This window comes from Equus asinus, chromosome X (assembly GCF_041296235.1).
Source record: "Equus asinus isolate D_3611 breed Donkey chromosome X, EquAss-T2T_v2, whole genome shotgun sequence".
Classification (NCBI taxonomy): Eukaryota; Metazoa; Chordata; class Mammalia; order Perissodactyla; family Equidae; genus Equus; species Equus asinus.
The window spans coordinates 11,782,394-11,799,907 of record NC_091820.1 but is presented as its reverse complement, the minus strand read 5'-3'; the positions used below and the strand labels follow the sequence as shown (position 1 = coordinate 11,799,907).

General features: G+C 40.0%; 2 protein-coding genes across 5 annotated transcripts in view; one reads left to right on the top strand and one right to left on the bottom strand.

The window, feature by feature from the left end:
- ACE2 (angiotensin converting enzyme 2) overlaps positions 1-12,173 on the top strand; it is a 44,107-nt gene extending 31,934 nt beyond the window's left edge. The window contains exons 12-18 of the mRNA XM_044764461.2: positions 686-808; positions 1,221-1,393; positions 2,639-2,697; positions 5,110-5,210; positions 6,621-6,737; positions 8,903-9,097; positions 11,183-12,173. Coding sequence (XP_044620396.1) covers positions 686-808; positions 1,221-1,393; positions 2,639-2,697; positions 5,110-5,210; positions 6,621-6,737; positions 8,903-9,097; positions 11,183-11,291 — 877 coding nt within the window. The 3' untranslated portion in view covers positions 11,292-12,173. The remainder of the gene's footprint in view (positions 1-685; positions 809-1,220; positions 1,394-2,638; positions 2,698-5,109; positions 5,211-6,620; positions 6,738-8,902; positions 9,098-11,182) is intronic.
- A 1,817-nt stretch (positions 12,174-13,990) lies between these two features.
- The window catches only part of BMX (BMX non-receptor tyrosine kinase), a 56,817-nt gene continuing 53,293 nt past the window's right edge, over positions 13,991-17,514 (bottom strand). For all 4 annotated transcript variants that reach the window (XM_070502492.1, XM_014857657.3, XM_014857655.3 and 1 more), the window contains one exon: positions 13,991-14,768. In XM_070502492.1, coding sequence (XP_070358593.1) covers positions 14,694-14,768 — 75 coding nt within the window. In that variant the 3' untranslated portion in view covers positions 13,991-14,693. The remainder of the gene's footprint in view (positions 14,769-17,514) is intronic.

Sequence of the window (17,514 nt, the reverse complement as noted above, 5' to 3'; positions counted from 1 at the left end):
GTTTCTATGGTTTGTAGACAGCTGTGCTAATGGCAAAGAAATAGGGATCTATGAAGTGAAGACTGAAATTTCTCTATCTCCACCCACCTCCCCCCAGAACCTCAAAATAGATGATCAATTTCAATTCAGTTTACCTCCACACGATTTATTGGGTTAAATAAAACTTGTGCAAAATCTCTTCTCCACTATCAAGGAGTCTATAGTATCCTTGGGAGAAATAAAGTATTTTTGTTTGTCTCCTTGTTACTGTCAGAGTTCAGAGTGATTGTAGTAGAAAGAGCATTTTTAACTTGAAGTCCAAAAACCTATGTTCTTTACCTATTAGTTCCAGATCTTGAATTTGCTGAGCCTCAGTCTCCTTATTGATAAAGTGGAAATAACATTATTGACCTGCCATAAGGATTGCTTGGCATCATTTATATGAAAGGGCTCTAAATCTGTAAAACACAATGCAAATGTAAGCTAAAATTTAACAAAATACTGCCGTTTCATCAGCTGATACAAAAATGCATGTGGGTTATGATGAGTCTGCAGGGTTCATGTTTGGGTCTTTCTGGAGAAAGAAATTTAACTAGTATCTCTTTGGTTACTAGGGCCTCAGAATTTAAATATATGCCCCAATCTATGACTCTACCACAGTAACTAAACATGGGACTGCTTTTCTGTTTCTTTATCTCTTTTACAGATATTACACAAGGACCATCTATCAATTCCAGTTTCAAGAAGCCCTTTGTCAAACAGCTAAACATGAAGGTCCCCTGCACAAATGTGATATCTCCAATTCCACTGAAGCTGGGCAGAAGCTGCTGTAAGAAATGCTTCAAAACAGTTGAAACTCTCCTATTATCATTTAATATCACTCCTCTCCATGCCTGTTTGAATTTGATTTCTTTGTTCTAAAAAGAAAATTTTTGGTCTCAAAGGGTCCTCATCCACAAGTTAAATGCTTATTTTGTGGTCACTCAGGAACCTAGACCATGTGAAGCCTGGACAGGGCACCTCCTCTCTCCATGCCATAACTACAGAGCTCCCTTTGTAGTAATTGGAAGGGAAGAGAGATTGAAGGATTAATCCGTCCGTTAACACACCTTATTTTCTTATCTGCCAGGAGCAAACTTAGCCAAGCCAAAGAGGAGAAACTATAGATCATACATGTAAATATAGGTACATCTGTAATTCCTCAAAAGGCCCTGAACCCGCCCTCCCCTTTTCTCATGTAGCCAAATGCTGAGCCTTGGAAAATCAGAACCCTGGACCTTAGCATTGGAACGTATTGTAGGAGTGAAGAATATGGATGTAAGACCACTGCTCAATTACTTTGAGCCCTTGTTTACCTGGCTGAAAGACCAGAACAAGAATTCTTTTGTGGGATGGAGCACCAACTGGAGTCCATGTGGGTACATCGAGTTGACACACTTTGAATCCCTCCCTTTCTGCTTCTCCTGGTCTTCTCTGGCCCCAGTGTTATGGGGCTGTGACATAGTATGTTCTCCCTCTGTGTAGACCCTGCTTCTGACTGTGCTATGGTGGCAGCTGCCATTTTATCTGGGAGGAAACACAATGTTTCTTGAGCACCTACTATGTACCAGGCACGGTGAAAACTGCTTCACACACACACACCCCCCCCTTTCTCTTTCAAGTCTGCTTTATTAGCCTCATATTTAAAACAAAAGAGTATAGCAGTCCCCAACTGATTGTAATAAAATACTGCTCTTCAGAGATAAATACCTTTAACAATTTTAATGCTATTACAAATTTAATGCTATTCGTTCTGGCAGTTTCATATTTCTAAACAATGTGTTTATATTGTTATCTCTTTATTGGTCAGTTTTAGACATGCACTTCTGCCTACTCTTGCGCCTCTCTTTCTCATTCTCCCAATAAAGCTTTATCATAATTTTCGGTAAAGAAATCATCAATATTTACATCATTATGCCTGCAGAGCCAAGGAATCTATTATATCCTTTCTTACATGGCTTTTTGTTTGTCCTGAAGTTTCTACTGCCTCATTTTTTTTGCATGCTTAATTTGCTATCTATGTTGCATTCATCTTTTCCAACTATTCCAACATATCTATTCTTTTCAGTCTCATTTTTTCCTAAAGACTTCCCTCTTAGAGTCTTATGTCCTCCTCTCTCAATCTGGACCACAGTTTTCATCCTGAGTCGTCCCTTTGCCACTTTCCTGGGTTGAATCCACTCCTTCCTGGATTCCATGTCATCTTTCTTGGTTTACCTCTTGTTTTTGCCACAGCAGACTTTCTAAGCAAGAGCACGTGGGTTAGGAGGATCAACTGTTCCCCAAAGTGGCTTTAACCAAACCTTGGCTTTCATTCCCCTTGTTTTCAGTCTGATATCTTCTTTCCACCCCCTGCTGTACCTCAATCTCAAGCCTCTCTGGAATTCTCTGGGACTTTTTGGGTGTGTACCGCCTCTGTGTACACATTAGGCCATGGCTTCCTGACTCTTGAGAAAGCACTTACCCCTCCTCCATTACTTCTTATTTTCCAAAAGTGTGTTTATACCTTTTAAAAAATTCCTTTACTATCGCTTTAGTGGGATCTTGGGAGGGGAAGGAAATAAACACACATGGTAAATCTGTCATCTGTAACAACAGCCTTTGATTTCTCTTTGATCAGATGCTGACCAAAGCATCAAAGTGAGGATAAGCCTAAAATCAGCTCTTGGAGAAAAAGCAGTGAGTATTCTGGACAGCACATCCATTACTTTTCAATGCACTCCCTTGAACAGGACACAATAAGCCCATTCCAGTGTGATCCAAAGGATGAGAAGCCACACGGTTCTCTTAAAATCTACAAGCCCCAGGTTCTGGCCTTTGGCTTTTGGGTTTTTTTAGTAACACATTCCTTATTGGATTGGCTATGTCTACTTTTTCCTTGTTACCTTGAAAGTGTTATGAAGATCAATGAGAAAACATCCAATCTTAAATATCAAATACCCACCCTCCCAATTCACTCTTTCCACCATTACTTGTATTTGAGGAAGAGGACATGGTTGTACTTTGAGAGATTTTTTGTTTTTAAAATTAGTGTTGGTACTTTTGTTTTGTTTTGTTTTAGTCAATTATCTATATCCCGGAAGCTTGTTAAAAACACAGAATCTTAGGCCCCCACCCTGGACTTGCTTAATCAGAATCTGCATTTTAACAAGCCCCCAGGTGATTTGTATACACAATAAAGACTGGAAAGGTCTGATTTAGAACACTGTTTCTCAAACCTGGCTGCACATTGGAGTCATATGGGGTGTTTAAAAAATCTGAATGCTTGAGTCCCACTCACAGAGATTCTGACTTAATTGCTCTGGGGTGTGGCATCAAGAGTTCTAAAAGCTCGCCAGGTGGCTCTAATCACAGCAAAATCTGAGAACCACTGACGTAGACATGCATTTTGGGATAACAAAACGTTTTACAGAAAATCACATTATTTACACCTTCATGTGAATTGCTTTAATCAGCTGTTGCTTTCTCCTAAGTACCTGTTTCAAGTTATCCAGTCTGAAGAAGTAGTGGCTTTGACTGGGAAAGAGGAGAGGAGAGGGTATTCTCAGGCAGATGGGGCTCAAAGGCCTGGGTGGGGGCATGGCACCCTGAAGGCTTTGCAGAATTAGACGACAACCGGGAACTATTGGATAAAATAGTTCAAGGTGCTACAGAAAATTGTTATTTGCATTGGATAGATCCAAAGATTGCAGTTCTACCCCCTTACTTTTCCTGGGGAGTTAAATATTGTCCAAGGCTCTACAGTAGTTGTAGTGTAATTTTCATAAATAAGTAAGACACCTGAATAGAAATAACATAGTAGAAGGAAAAAATGAACATTTAAGGAAGAAACAATAAAAATGGAGATGTCTCACTTCCCAAACTCTAAAAGTTCAAGTTCCTATTGTTAACAATCATTGAATGTCTGTGGGATTATTTCTCTTTCTGTCGTATTTTCATTAGCTCTTCCTTGGCCTAATAAATTTTAATTACTTTAAAGTATCGAGCAGATCAGGATCCTTTTCAATTATCTTCTTTTTTCTTGACATTTGTCCCCATGTCCTCTTTCCATGCAGTGAGGGATTTGTAAATAGTCTTCAGAGGGTTTGATGGCGTAACGTTCTGAGGCCGATTCACTGAGCAACGGGCTGATCTGATGAGACCAAAATCATACTTTTAGCAAACCTGCATACCAGGGCCAGTATGTCTGCCCAGTTCAAGCTATTTCATGGCAAAGTCCAACTGGATCTTTGGCATTATTTTCAGAACTCAGCCTTTAATTTTATTCATATATAGAAATAGTAACCAGAAGATTATTATTAGTAATATTAATAATATTATTACTATTAAAGCAACTTTCCCCAAAACCCCAGTGATATCAAGCTGAAGTGAATGTAACAATTCTTTTGTGAAATCTTGTAATTGTTTTTCCTAAAAGGGAAAGGAGAGACGCAAAATTTGTGCCATTCATTGATCTCTACTGCCAACTACTGGAGGAAAGAGTGAATGCTTTTCATAGACTATGCAAATACACATTCCTTTAGCACTGAAAGACAAGAACAAACAAATTACCTTGTTGTTTACAAAATTATTTTTTCCTTGGATCTCAAGTTTCTTCTTCTTTTGAACTTACGCATATCTGAGAACTTACTATAAAAATAGTAAAAACTCAGCATATTTGTCTACAATATATGGACATTTTAACCAAAACCCATGAATCGCATGACTCCCATCTATAAACCTGCCCTTAGGGTGTTTATTTCAGCTTACATCAAACTAAAGTAAAAGGGTCAGTGACCTCAGTGGGTTCTTAAAGCGTGGTTTCCTGACGAGCAGCATTAGCACCACATGGGAGGTTGTTAGAGCTGAAAATTCTTGGATCTCTTCCGAGACATTCTGAATGAGAAACTCTGAGGGTGGGACCCAGTATTCAGGTGGTTTAACAAGTCCGCCAGGTGATGCTGATGCATACTCAAGTTGGAGGTCACTGACTTAATAAATAGCAAGAATCTTAGGAATATTGGAAAACTTAAAAATAATGCTTGTGGAATATCAGGTTTTGAATGTATCCTATGATCCCCACTGAGCAGTGTTTTTCTTTCGAATTTGCAGTATGAATGGAATGACAATGAAATGTACTTGTTCCAGTCATCTGTTGCATATGCCATGAGAGTGTATTTTTTAAAAGCCAAAAACCAGACAATTCTTTTTGGGTAAGTTGAGTTGCTGTGCTCTCAAGTTACTCCAACCAGTACTTCTCTTACTCTTGGGTCTGAGAAGATGTTATGCTTAAACTTTAATTCAAGTGAAATTAAGAGAAAACTCCTAATAACTTATAAACTCCTTTGATATCTTGGAATTTGGGCCCTCTATTTAGGGATGATTGTGGCTTATTTGACTTGTAAACTGCAAGAGCATTGTTTCTATGAAAAGACCCTCCCCTCTCCTCTCCTCTCCCCTCCCCTCTTTTTCTCCTCCCCTCTCTCCTCCCCTTCCATCTCTTCTTTTCCTCCCCCTCCCCTCTCCCTAATGCTCTCATCCACCCTCTGCACTGAAAGAAAAAGGCAGAAATCTCTGCCTTCGTTGAGCTTATATTCTAATACATATGTTTTATGTGTGTGTTACAGACAATCAACAAAATATACAAGTGAAATATGGTAGAATTAGATGGTAATAAGTGCTAGGGAGAAAAATACAAGTGGAAAGGGGCTAGAGAGTTCTGGTATATATGTGTATAGAGTTCCATTTTTAGCTAAAATGATCAGAAAAGGCCTAATTAATATTTGAGCAAATGTCTAAAACAGGAGAGAGAGCCAGCAATGCAGACAATGGGGAAAAATGTTTCAGTTGGGGGAAAAAAGCAGGTAGAAGGAATGAATATCCTTCACCTGTTGAAGGAGTGAATATCTTTCACTTGTTGAAGGAACAGCAAGGAGGCCAGTGTGGCTGGAGCAGAGTGAGCTAACAGAAGACAAGTGAGATGTGGTCAGGGTGGGACTGCGGGATGGGAAGGGGAGAAGAAAGTTCACATAGACCTCACAAGCCATTCTAATGACTTTGGCTTTTATTCTGAGTGAGGAGGGCCGTAAGCCACAGGATCTGCCTTGGGTTTTATTGGAATCACTCTGGCAGCTGTCAGAGCACAGTCTTGTCACATTGTGTTGTAAACCCCACTCCTTACCCTCGCCCATGGGTGTATCATTAGTTTTTACTGGGTGGGGCAAGGTTGGAGGATGTAAACACACCACCTCTGTCCATGGTACTGAGCCATTGCAGCCCACCTTATTTTTTATCACAATCCTGGGTCACCAATGATTCCTCCCTGAGTCTCCTGTTGTTTTCGGCTTGAAATTTTTCTTATCATTGAAAAAAAAATGTGTTCTTATATGGTGGCAGAAAAGGTAGTGCCAAGACTTGCTGTCACACCTTACATAGTTGAGTTCATGTGCTTTGGGCAGTGTTAAAGGTTTTTGGACAATTACATCCTTCCGTTGTTTGACCTACCCCATGTCTCTCTACCCTGTGATCCTCCCCCTAATCTCCTTTTCACCAGCAGAAATCTTCATTCTCTTTACTGTGTCCTCTGTGCCACAACAGAAAATGTTCCTTTTGTTTCTCCACAGGGAGGAGGACGTGTGGGTGAGTGATTTGAAACCAAGAATCTCTTTCAACTTCTTTGTCACTTCACCTAAAAATGCATCTGACATCATTCCTAGAACTGACGTTGAAGAGGCCATCAGGTGATATTTTACTTTAAAACAAGCTATATAAGAGGGAGGGGGTTAACAAATGCAACAACAAAAATAACTAACATTTAGTGTGCTCTTACTGTGTGCTAGGCACTGTTGAGTCATTTACATGTTTTACCTCATCTTAAAAACTTGGCTTTTAATTCCAGAAGGATCTCATGACAAGGGAATTGTCTTGATTTGTGTTCCTCCAGATACAGGCCCTTGGACAAGGATTTGAATCTAAGTAGTTTATTTGGGAGGTGATCACAAGAAACACTGATAGAGAAATATAGACATGAGACAGAGAATGGAAGGAATATCATAAACGACATGTTGTCAAGCAAGTTACCACTGTGAGCAACTAGAGCTCCATTCTGCTGGGGAATTCTGGGAGACTGTAGAATATGCACCTTAATTTTTTAAAAAATCTTTTTTATGCTTTTTTTGGTGAGGAAGATTGGCCCTGAGCTAACATCTTTTGCCAATCTTTCTCTTTTTTTTTCTCCCCAAAGTCCCGGGACATAGTTGTGTATCCTAGTTGTACATCCTTCTAGTTCATTTATGTGGGACACCGCCTCAGCATGGCTTCACAAGCAGTGCTAGGTCCGCGCCCAGCATCTGAACTGGTGAACCCTGGGCCACTGAAGTGGAGCATGCGAACTTAACCACTACGCCACTGGGCTAACCCCTAGAATATGTACGTTAATTGCCTCATTAGAGCTGGGGTATTTATTCACCACCTCCTGTCAGTCACTGGTTGAGAACTGCCTTACAGGTGACATTAATTCCCCAGCATTTCTGGCCTGCAGGCAGGACAGAATCTTGTGGCCTGAGAATGCTCTCAGGCAAAGACAGCAGGTACTGGCTGAAGAAAGTCTGGCCAGCAGGCATGGAAAATGGTAAGTGCAGAAGGGACATGGGCAGATATTGCCATCATTTGCTGAAGGGACTTTGGTGTAGGATTCACTTAGCTAACCAAAGGACTTTTGAAACAAGGTAGGCAAGAATAGGATTCCTTAGACACTAGGAGAGGGACTTGGTATTGGCAATGGGTGTTTAGAAGGAACAGTTTGCCCAGTTTGCCTCAGCTCTTTCCCAAAACAACAAGAGTGAGGAATGGATAGATGTAGATGGTTCCCCTTGTCATTAAAAAAGGCCTAAAATATCCACTGCTACGGGGAAGCTCACTAGGTGGCCCTCTTGAGCTGCTGTTCATCTTTGGAAGCAGAAGTAAGATCTGCTGGGCAGAGTGTGCCTAGAAAATCTGGCTTAGTTGGGGTGTACAGCCCAACCATACCCAGAGACTCACTGAATGCCTCCAAATGACTTGTCTCTGTCTTGGGGGAAAAGTGCCAGCTGAGATCATCAGGAAAGAGCCAAGCCTTCCTGCAAGCTGCAGGGGACTTCAAACTTCCTGTTTCCAGAATTACTTGAGACACTTTCAGGCTAAGCTTGCCAGGGGCTACATGGCTAATTCTGCTTTGACCTCTCTCCTTCTCTGGGTGGACTCTGACCTCCTAACCTGCGCTATACCCAAGGGTAGGAAGATGGGATGTCAGACACTTTGGTTTTCAATCCAGAATATTCTTTATTTCACTATTTTTTGTTTTGTTTTTAAAACAATCTTCATCCTTTTTTCCTCTATAAAATTCAGCCATATCCCATCCCAGGGCTGGAGAAATTGGCAAAGGCCCTTTTCCTGTGGTCCTCCCCAGTGCTGCCTCCAAATCTCAATGCCTTTCATTTGGAAAATACAATTGTTGTGACTTGGGTATAGGACCTGATTCATTTATTTGTAGATGAGGTATATCCAATCGTCCTTTCCATCATTTGACATAAAGTCATATTCTAACAGAAGGGAAATTCTTGCCAAATTTGCTAACTTTGCCTTTACAACACAGTAGTCATAAATGAGCAAATGCCAACCACTTGCACATTTCCACACTCGCAACCCAATTTTCCAATGAAGCTGTTGCCAAACCTAATCTAGGATGCAAGATATGAAAGGTGCATCATTATCAAAACTCATATCTTTCATTGGACCTGGTTATGTACTTTGATTTCGTTGCTATTTTAGGTGTACATTCTTAGGATAAGCCTTATCAAATCCTTTCTGGAACAATGATATAAGGAGTAAATTTTATTTTGCCTAAGTGTTTTTCTTTTGGGAATAGGATGTCCCGGAGCCGTATCAATGATGCTTTCCGCCTGGATGACAACACCTTGGAGTTTCTGGGTATTCAGCCGACACTGGGACCCCCTTACCAGCCACCTGTTACTGTATGGCTGATTGCTTTTGGGGTTGTGATGGGCCTGGTAGTGGTTGGTATTGTCGTACTCATCGTCACCGGCATCAGAGGTCGAAGGAAGTAAGTCACCTTTCCTAGACTTCTCTATCCTAAAACAGAAAGGTTTAGCGAAAACTAACCTGAAAATTTGCAGTAAGTGGTAGGTTGTACAAACCAAAAACTTATTTGAACAATTTTGTACCTAAATATCGTGGTGAATCCCCTAGAAATTTACCAGATTTCATCAGAACTTCACCTTCCTAGCAAGCCATACCATGCAGTAGATGTCCAGCCTGGGGGTTACTTCTATGTCCTGGTAAACTCCATCTTGGCCACAGCATCATTTCCCCGACTGCCAAGAGGCACTGCAAACTCAGCAAGGACGGGCAGCCTCAGGGGATTATCCTTACTGATGAGTCCTCCTTGGTCTATAAGTGACCCTAAAGACTGGATTGGTGATGGGTTTGAACTGTGAAATAATTCAAAATTGAGTTCTGAGATTTGCTTCGAGCTGCTACTCTTTAATCATCTTCATTCCTCCTCAGATAGCCCTGACTCCCTATCATCTCCTTAGTTCATGGGTCAGGCACTCTTTAATTCGTTCTTGAGTTGAAGATCCAAGTTCACTGAGGATTTAAATCCCTAGAGACCTGATTTATAGTCTTGCTCTGCCACTAGATTTTTCTTTTCTTTTGCAGGGAAGTTTGGCCCTGAGCTAACATCTGTTGCCAATCTTCTCTTTTTTTTTCCTCCCCAAAGCCCCAGTGCACAGTTGTATATCCTAGTTGTAAGTCCTTCTAGTTCTTTTAAGCGAGCCACCACCACAGCATGGCAACTGACAGACAGGTGGTGTAGTTCTGTGACTGGGAAGTGAACCTGGGCCACTGAAGCAGTGACAGTGCTGAACTTTAACCCCTAGGCCATCAGGGCTGGCTCTGCCACTAGATTTTTCTTTTCTGACCCTAAGAAAGCATTTACTTTTTTGCCCTTATGTAATTAAGGTTAATAATATGTTATAGAACCTAACAAAACCCTATACACACTTCAGGTTGTTTAATCATGTTCTTGATTGAATTTTTACATGCACTAGTCTATTTTGCTCCATTTTCTACACTATAGAAATTTTTAGTCGCCCCAAATAGCTTCATTTAAAAAAATTAGGCATTGAATAGAATACATCCACATGGTTAAAATTTTAAAAATACAAAAGGATACATAGAGTCTCCCCGTCACTCTTTGCCTCCAAGCTCCCCTCCCAAAGCCAACCAGATTGATCAGTTTCTTGGAGACCTGGTGAATCAGAAGTTTCGTTTCGGCAAGACCCCAGGTGATTCATATGCACATTACAGTTTGAGAAGCACTGTTCTACATACTAAAAATTTGCACATGAGATACTATTCCAAAGTTAATTCATTAAATAAATTATTTGAGGGCACCTCTTTCATGCCACACACTATGTTAATAGAAGGCACACAGACAAATAAGACTGGCTACCCTGCTCAGAACTTTCACACATTAAATACATTAATGTTCTCAGCAAATGTACGATGTAAATAGGTAATTATCTTCATTTATATATAAAACTGAGATTCAGAGAGCCCAAGTAACTTTCTCAAGTTTACACAGCTGGTCAGTAACAGATTGGGATATCCACCCAGTTTCCAAAGCTGGTTGTTGTACTACAAAGCTGTCCTGCCCTGATCTTTATTCTTTGGAAGTTGATAATTTATTAGGAAACTCTTTAAAATGAAGCAACTAGCTAAACAACCACTGAGTTGCTAAAAACAATAATAATGGTTAATATTTACTGAGGATTATATGCCAGGTACTGTGAGTGCTCTGCCAGCATTATTTCATTGCCTTCACATTGCCATCATTTTCTGAATAGGCAAACTGAGGCACAGAGGGCCCCTCTCTCTGACTCCAGAGCTCACACCCTAACCAGTCTCCTCCTCTCTGCCAGCCAAGGTGCCAACTAATCACAAGGCTAAAGAAGTGAATCCAATGCGCTCCAGGTGTTTATAGTCCATTAAGAGGGCACGGATATGCAAATGATACTCCAGTAATTAGATGCTGAGATGTAGAGGATGCCCGGGCCCAGTGGAGTCCAAGGGAGGTAGTGTCATTCTGACATCACTATATTAAGGTGACTTCACTTTTTAACAGGAAAAATCAAGCAAGAAGTGAAGAAAATCCTTACGCCTCTGTGGATTTGAGTAAAGGAGAAAATAATCCAGGATTCCAAAATGGCGATGATGTTCAGACTTCGTTTTAGACAAATCTGTTTTATTTCCTCTTGAGGTGATTTTATAGTATGAAAATGTTAATTTCATGATACAGAAAATATGATATTATAAAGATGTCACTAAATATCAAAACTATGGCTCTGCTCAGGAAAAGTTGTCAAAGAAGACACGCCTGAGGAGAGGGCATCTTCACTTGCATTGCTTTTAATATTTATTTCTGCCTCAGAATTTGACTTCTCTTCTGTTTCCTAAAAGAGATTTTTCTATTTGAGAATAATAGGGAAAGTGTGTCTTCGGCCTCACAGGCTCTTCAGGGGTGACGGAAATGGAAATGTCTGTTGCATTGCTGGAGTTAAAAAAAAAAAAAAGGTTGTATGGTGGGAAAAAGTGTTGGGGCCTTGTATGGAATCTGGACAGATCGCTTTTAGGGACAGTGCCCGTGAACTGATGGAGCTGCAGGGATTAAGAATGGCACACACTGTTCACTTCGATTTAATTCAAATGTGTAGGATGATACACTCTCTTCATGTAAACTTAACCTAAGTACTATAGCGATTTGCCCACAGTGACGATTGAACTGGACCATCCCTTCTTCAGGGTGACAGGTCTAAAGAAGAGAGAAGAATCCGGAGAACAGTTAGAGGACATTGACTTCTGGCTTCCAAGCTGCTTAATCATTGTTTCCCTGACAACATAAAATTAGCCCCAGGGCCCTCCATGCCTCCGCCAGGGCACACCTGATAGAAACTCACTTACATTGTCCTCTAACTGGGGAGTGAATGGAAATCCCAACTGAAAGTCACCCTCTGAAGTAGGCACCCAATCTCTTAAATCTTTTGTATTTATTCACAATGTTTGAGTAGTACTGAGCACAAAGCAGATACTCAATAAATATTCACTAGATTTACACACTCCTGTGGTCTCATGTGTGCTTATGTGCTGGGGCTTCTGTGGTTTCTGTCTACTTTTCACTTCCAGGAACAAAGTTGCTGTCTGACTTCCCGGGGACACGACCTCCCAAATGTCTTCAAATGTATCCTAATTTCTTAAATTCCTTTATTGTACAAAGCAGTTGTAAAATCAATCCAAAAAGAGTTGTGTTAAGATTGTATACACCATCAGCTTAGAAACCAAACCTGATACTGCTTTTACATATCTCAGAGCCCCCAGCCCAGTTCTGACTATAGCATCCGTTACATACCTGAAGACTGATTTAAAATAGATTAAAATATCGAAATTCTACCCATCAACTTACTCTGTGTGCTGACTGGCATAATGTTAGAGCAACTTTGTGCTTAATAAATTCTATAGAGATAATAGTAATGGTGGATCAGTTAGCCAAGTCAGGGGAAGATGACCTTTTTCTTCACTTCCAAGAGAGTACAGGCAGGCCTCTGGTTTAAAACGACAATAAATGCTAGAAATCACCACTAAACACAGTTTAACAGCATTTTAAAAATTATTATGCATGTTTTAAAATAGTATGAAGACCGTTCCTTTACTTGGCTTCTCCTGGCTTCACTGAACTTATTTTCTGATAAACCTCTACTGGTACCTTAATATCTTGCTTGAACTTGATTTTTGAAGCCAGGTTTCTAAGCAAGGCTTTGGCTTCTTTTCATAGAGAGACAATTCTATATTGTTTGAATTTTCGCAACAACCATGTATTACCTTAGTTACAAAGAGGATTATTTTTAGGAGATCAAGTATATAAAAATAAGGAGAAGAAAGGAAAACAATCTTCGGTGGGGGGGGGGGGTCCAGGAACACCTAGTTCGAGCTGAGAAATCTTTCTCTGGGGCGTTAACTGTCTGAGGTACATGTCCCTGGTGGACAGCATCAGAGAGAGCAGCAAAGGCTGGCACCGCCACCTGACTGTGGGCCCATCGAGGGGGAGGGCTGTGTCACTTGTTCCTTCTCTTCCTTTGGGTAGGAAAGAACCTGGCACACAAGACACCCTAAAGAAATGCTTGCTGAATATATAAATACCCTAATGGTTATTTTGAAAGTTCCATTTCATTATAAATTGAGATTTGTGTACCTGTGTAAAAAATAGAAGGCTATTATCATAAGTCAATTCTGCTGAATATAAAGAAATCATTATTTAAATGTCAAGAAGCAAATAACCAAGAGGGATCTTTCGAAATAGCTGGGGGATGAGGGAGTGAGTGAGATGAGGGAGGGTGTGAATGTCTCTGAAGGGAAATTACTAACTTATATCTAGAAAATAGTAGCGGGGCTTACGTAGGGTGTCTTTTCATTTTAACAGTGCCCTCCACATCACCCTTCTCTTTCTCTTCATGACGTTATAGAAATGACAATGAAGTACTCCAAAACAGAGTAAAACCTACGGGTTCCGCAGCCGGCGTGAAGGAAGGCATTCCCAGGAACGGTTTTAAAGCTAAAGTACCTTTGAGTAATAGCCATGAGAAGCTAAAATAGGACTTTTGTACTTTCGTATCAAAATAGAAGACTGAAATAGAAACTGCAGTTATCAAACTAGCCAGAAGCCCCAGAGCCCTAAACTCAAGGATTGAAAATGATTAGAAAGCAACGATCTAATCAATTCTAGATATAAGTTCATGGTTGCACTTGTGTTGAGATTGGTAACAGTTAAGGTTAAGGAAAAAGGCATCAAGTTATACCTTAGCATCTTTTGAAATATGCTCTGCGTGAAACAAGGTTGCTACATTATTGAATAATATAATTTAACTTTAGTTTTTTATTTGTGTACATGATGATGTAAAAAGTCATTGTTCTAATCCAGATGTCAGAGGAGAATTGTGTCATTTGGATTGAATTATGGACCACCTAATGATGCTCACCACATGATGAGGTCCCCTAGGGCAGTTTGGCCTGACTACACGGGGACATGTGACAACTTGTTAAAAATTCAGATTCTCAGGCTGCACTCAGACCTGCTCTACCAGAATCTCTGGGGTAGTTCCAGGAATCGTGTTTTAATAAACTCTCCATTTGATTCTCATGCATGCTAAAGATTCAGAACATTGAAACATCAAGGCAAGTGTCCACCTTTCTGTACTCGATAATAGTATATTTAATTATCATGAGAGTGACAATTAAAGAAAAGAACAAATATCCAACAAATAATTTTTCAATTCTGCTCAATCTTTGCACACGGTACACACCCTCTTTCTATTGCAATCAGAAAATGTGCTTCTGCTACAGGCTGGGGAGTGTAATATTAAGAGCAGCATAAACAAAATTACTAATTAGACCTAAATTTCACGGAAATCTTTTGTTTCCTACCTTGTTCATTTCTAGATAAGATAATAGACAAACAGCACACGGAATACTATTAAGAAGAACTAGCTAAATTACATTGTCTGTGCCTTGCTACTTTCCTTAAAAAGAATGAAAATGTTGGCCAACATGTACATTCATTCTCATCAGAGCTCCTAATTTCTTCTTCAAGGCTTGTCTTTTTCCCGAAGTGGTTCGATAGAAGATAGGAGTTGCTGAAATGTTGGACGCTTTTCTGGAAGCTAAATAAAAGAGAAACCCAATGGTTTAGTCTATGAAGGTTATGATTAAAAACATAAAATATAAAATGTTTTATACCTCAGTCCTAAAGCTAGTGACGTTTAAAATGTGGAAACTCTACAGACATTTCTACTAAAGAGAAAACTAGAGGCCTAAGAATTGGAAAAGAAAACATAGAAGTATTTTTTTTGCATAAGATATGACAGCAAACCTGGAAAAACCAAGAGAATCAATGATAGAACCAACACAAGTATTAAGGAATTCGCCAGGAGACCAGTATATAAAATTAATATACAAAATCAATAGGCTTCATATGTATGTACAACCACTAATTTGAAGATATAATGGAAGAGAAAACCCCATTTACAATAGCAACAACACCAAAATAAAATACTAACAAAAATGCACCCCGTAAATGAGGAAAACTTGAAAACTCTGCTGAAAAATACAAATGTAGACTTGAAAAACATGGAAAAGCAAACAGTGCTTGTTCTGGAATAGGACAAATCGGTATCATAAAGATGTCAATTTCCCTAGGTTAGAATATAAACTAAATACAATCTCTAGTTCATAGATTTTTTTAAATATTCAAAAATAGCTGAGAAAACTATAAGGAAAGATGAACAATGAGGGAGTGCTAGCCTACCTAGTGTTGAAACATGTTCTAAAATCTTTATAATTAAAACAATGCAGTGCTAGCACATGAATTGAGAACAGAGAACAGAGAAAGTCCCAAAATAAACCCAAATATGTATGGAAATTTCGTATAATGTTAGGGGGTATTTTGACACCATTAGATGCTATCTTATCCCTGAGGATAACATGGTCTTTAAGAAAATGGTGCTGCAACAACTGGGTAGGCATTTAGAAAACAAGATCTTTGAGTCTATCCTTTATACCATACACCAAAACAAACACCAACTAGATCAGAGACTTAAATGAAAAAGAATGAAACCAGAGAAGTACTAGAGGAAAATCTGACTGAATGCCATTATAATCTGGTGTGGGAAAGCCTCTCTCTCACTCAGTTTTCAGAAGCAATAAAAGTAAACATTGATATAGTCAACTATACACTTTTTAAAAACTTTTGCACGGCAAAAACCACCATAAATTAAATCAAAAGATAAATGACAGACTGGGAGAAAATAATTACAACTTGTGTCACAGATAAAGTATTAATCTCTTTAATTTATAAGGGGATCTTTAAAATCGAGATGGGAGAAACAAAAACCTGATAGAAAAAGGGAAAAGACATGACATATAACTGTCAGAAAGATATACAAATGCCCTTAAAAATACACCTCACTCATAATGGAAGATGTACCTATGCAAGGTGCACTACAATGCCATTTCTCATCTGTCAGACTGGCAGGAATTCAGAAGCTTGACAATGGTTTGCGTGGGATACTAGGCACATTGTTAGAGGGCCAACACCTGTGGAGAGGAATGTGCTACTTTTTTTTAAAGACAGAAATGGAAACAAAAACATACACGTACATGCGCCTTTTTATGCAAAGAAATATGGGAAAGGTAAATTGGCATCTAATGAAAATTGTGAATGTTCTTCCAAAAGTTGCAAAATAAAATATAAAGGGGAGACCAAAATGTACAGAATGCTCACTATATGCAGACCCTTCAACTGGGGATTGTCTCTATGCAAACCCCTCTCAAAGGATTCTGCCACAATTCACCCACTTTCCCGGACCAGCTGTGAAGAAGGAAGAAGGCAGTTGCTTCCTGTTCCGGGCACCCTGTCCATCTGACGGTGCGGTCATATCCCCAGGAGCTAGAGTGGGGAGGGCCAGGGAAGTTCCTGGCTTCAACTCAAAAACCCCTTGTCTGCTCCTCTTCTCCATCTGACAGGTGAGAGCAGTAAGTCAGCCTGATTGTGGGCAGTGATAGGTCTCTAACTCCCCTCTGACCCAGTCTGACCCTCTAGCTCTGCCTGGGGCTCTCAGCACCTCAGACATTACACTTGGGGTAAAAAGGGTGGGGCAGCCTTAAATAGTATTCCAAGCGCTGTAGGATGGGAAACCACGAAGCGTCCATACTCCAAGAGATAATTTAAGGCTAAACAATAAAATATTATTATGTGATGCAGTCAGCAACTCTTCCAAAGTGGGACTCTAGGCTCCAACACAAGAGATTAGCAACTCTTTAAGTCGTGTGCAGCAATTTATTCTGAGCACCATGCATAGCGCCTGGTGCATAGGTACTCTGTAAATATAACAACAGCAAACACTTAGAGTACTTACTGTGTACCAGGCACTGTTCTGAGCACTTTATAATACTAACTCATTCAATTCATACAATAATCCTATAGGTTAAGTACTATTTCATAGTGAAGCACAAAGAAGTTAGGAGGCTTGTACAAGGTCACACGGCTAGCATTCAATCCAGACATTCTGGTTCCAGAGTCTACATGCTTAACCACGACACCAATCTGCCTTTTACCAGTGAATGAATGAATGCATCAAAGCATGAATGCAGCATTAGGCCCCTTTGTCAATGAGGCGGTACCATATAATGGCTATGAGCTATGGGCTCTTAGATCAACGTTCTTAAAAGTCCTCTATTGTCATGTCACCCTCAAAAGTCTTCAGTGGCTCCCCATTGCCTATAGAAAGCAAAACTCGCCCTCCTCTCCCTGTCATTCACTCTACAGAATCTGGACCAGATCTACTCTTCCAAATGAATTTCCAGCCCTTCCAACGATAGCTATAGCCAAGCATCACGCGCATTCTTGCC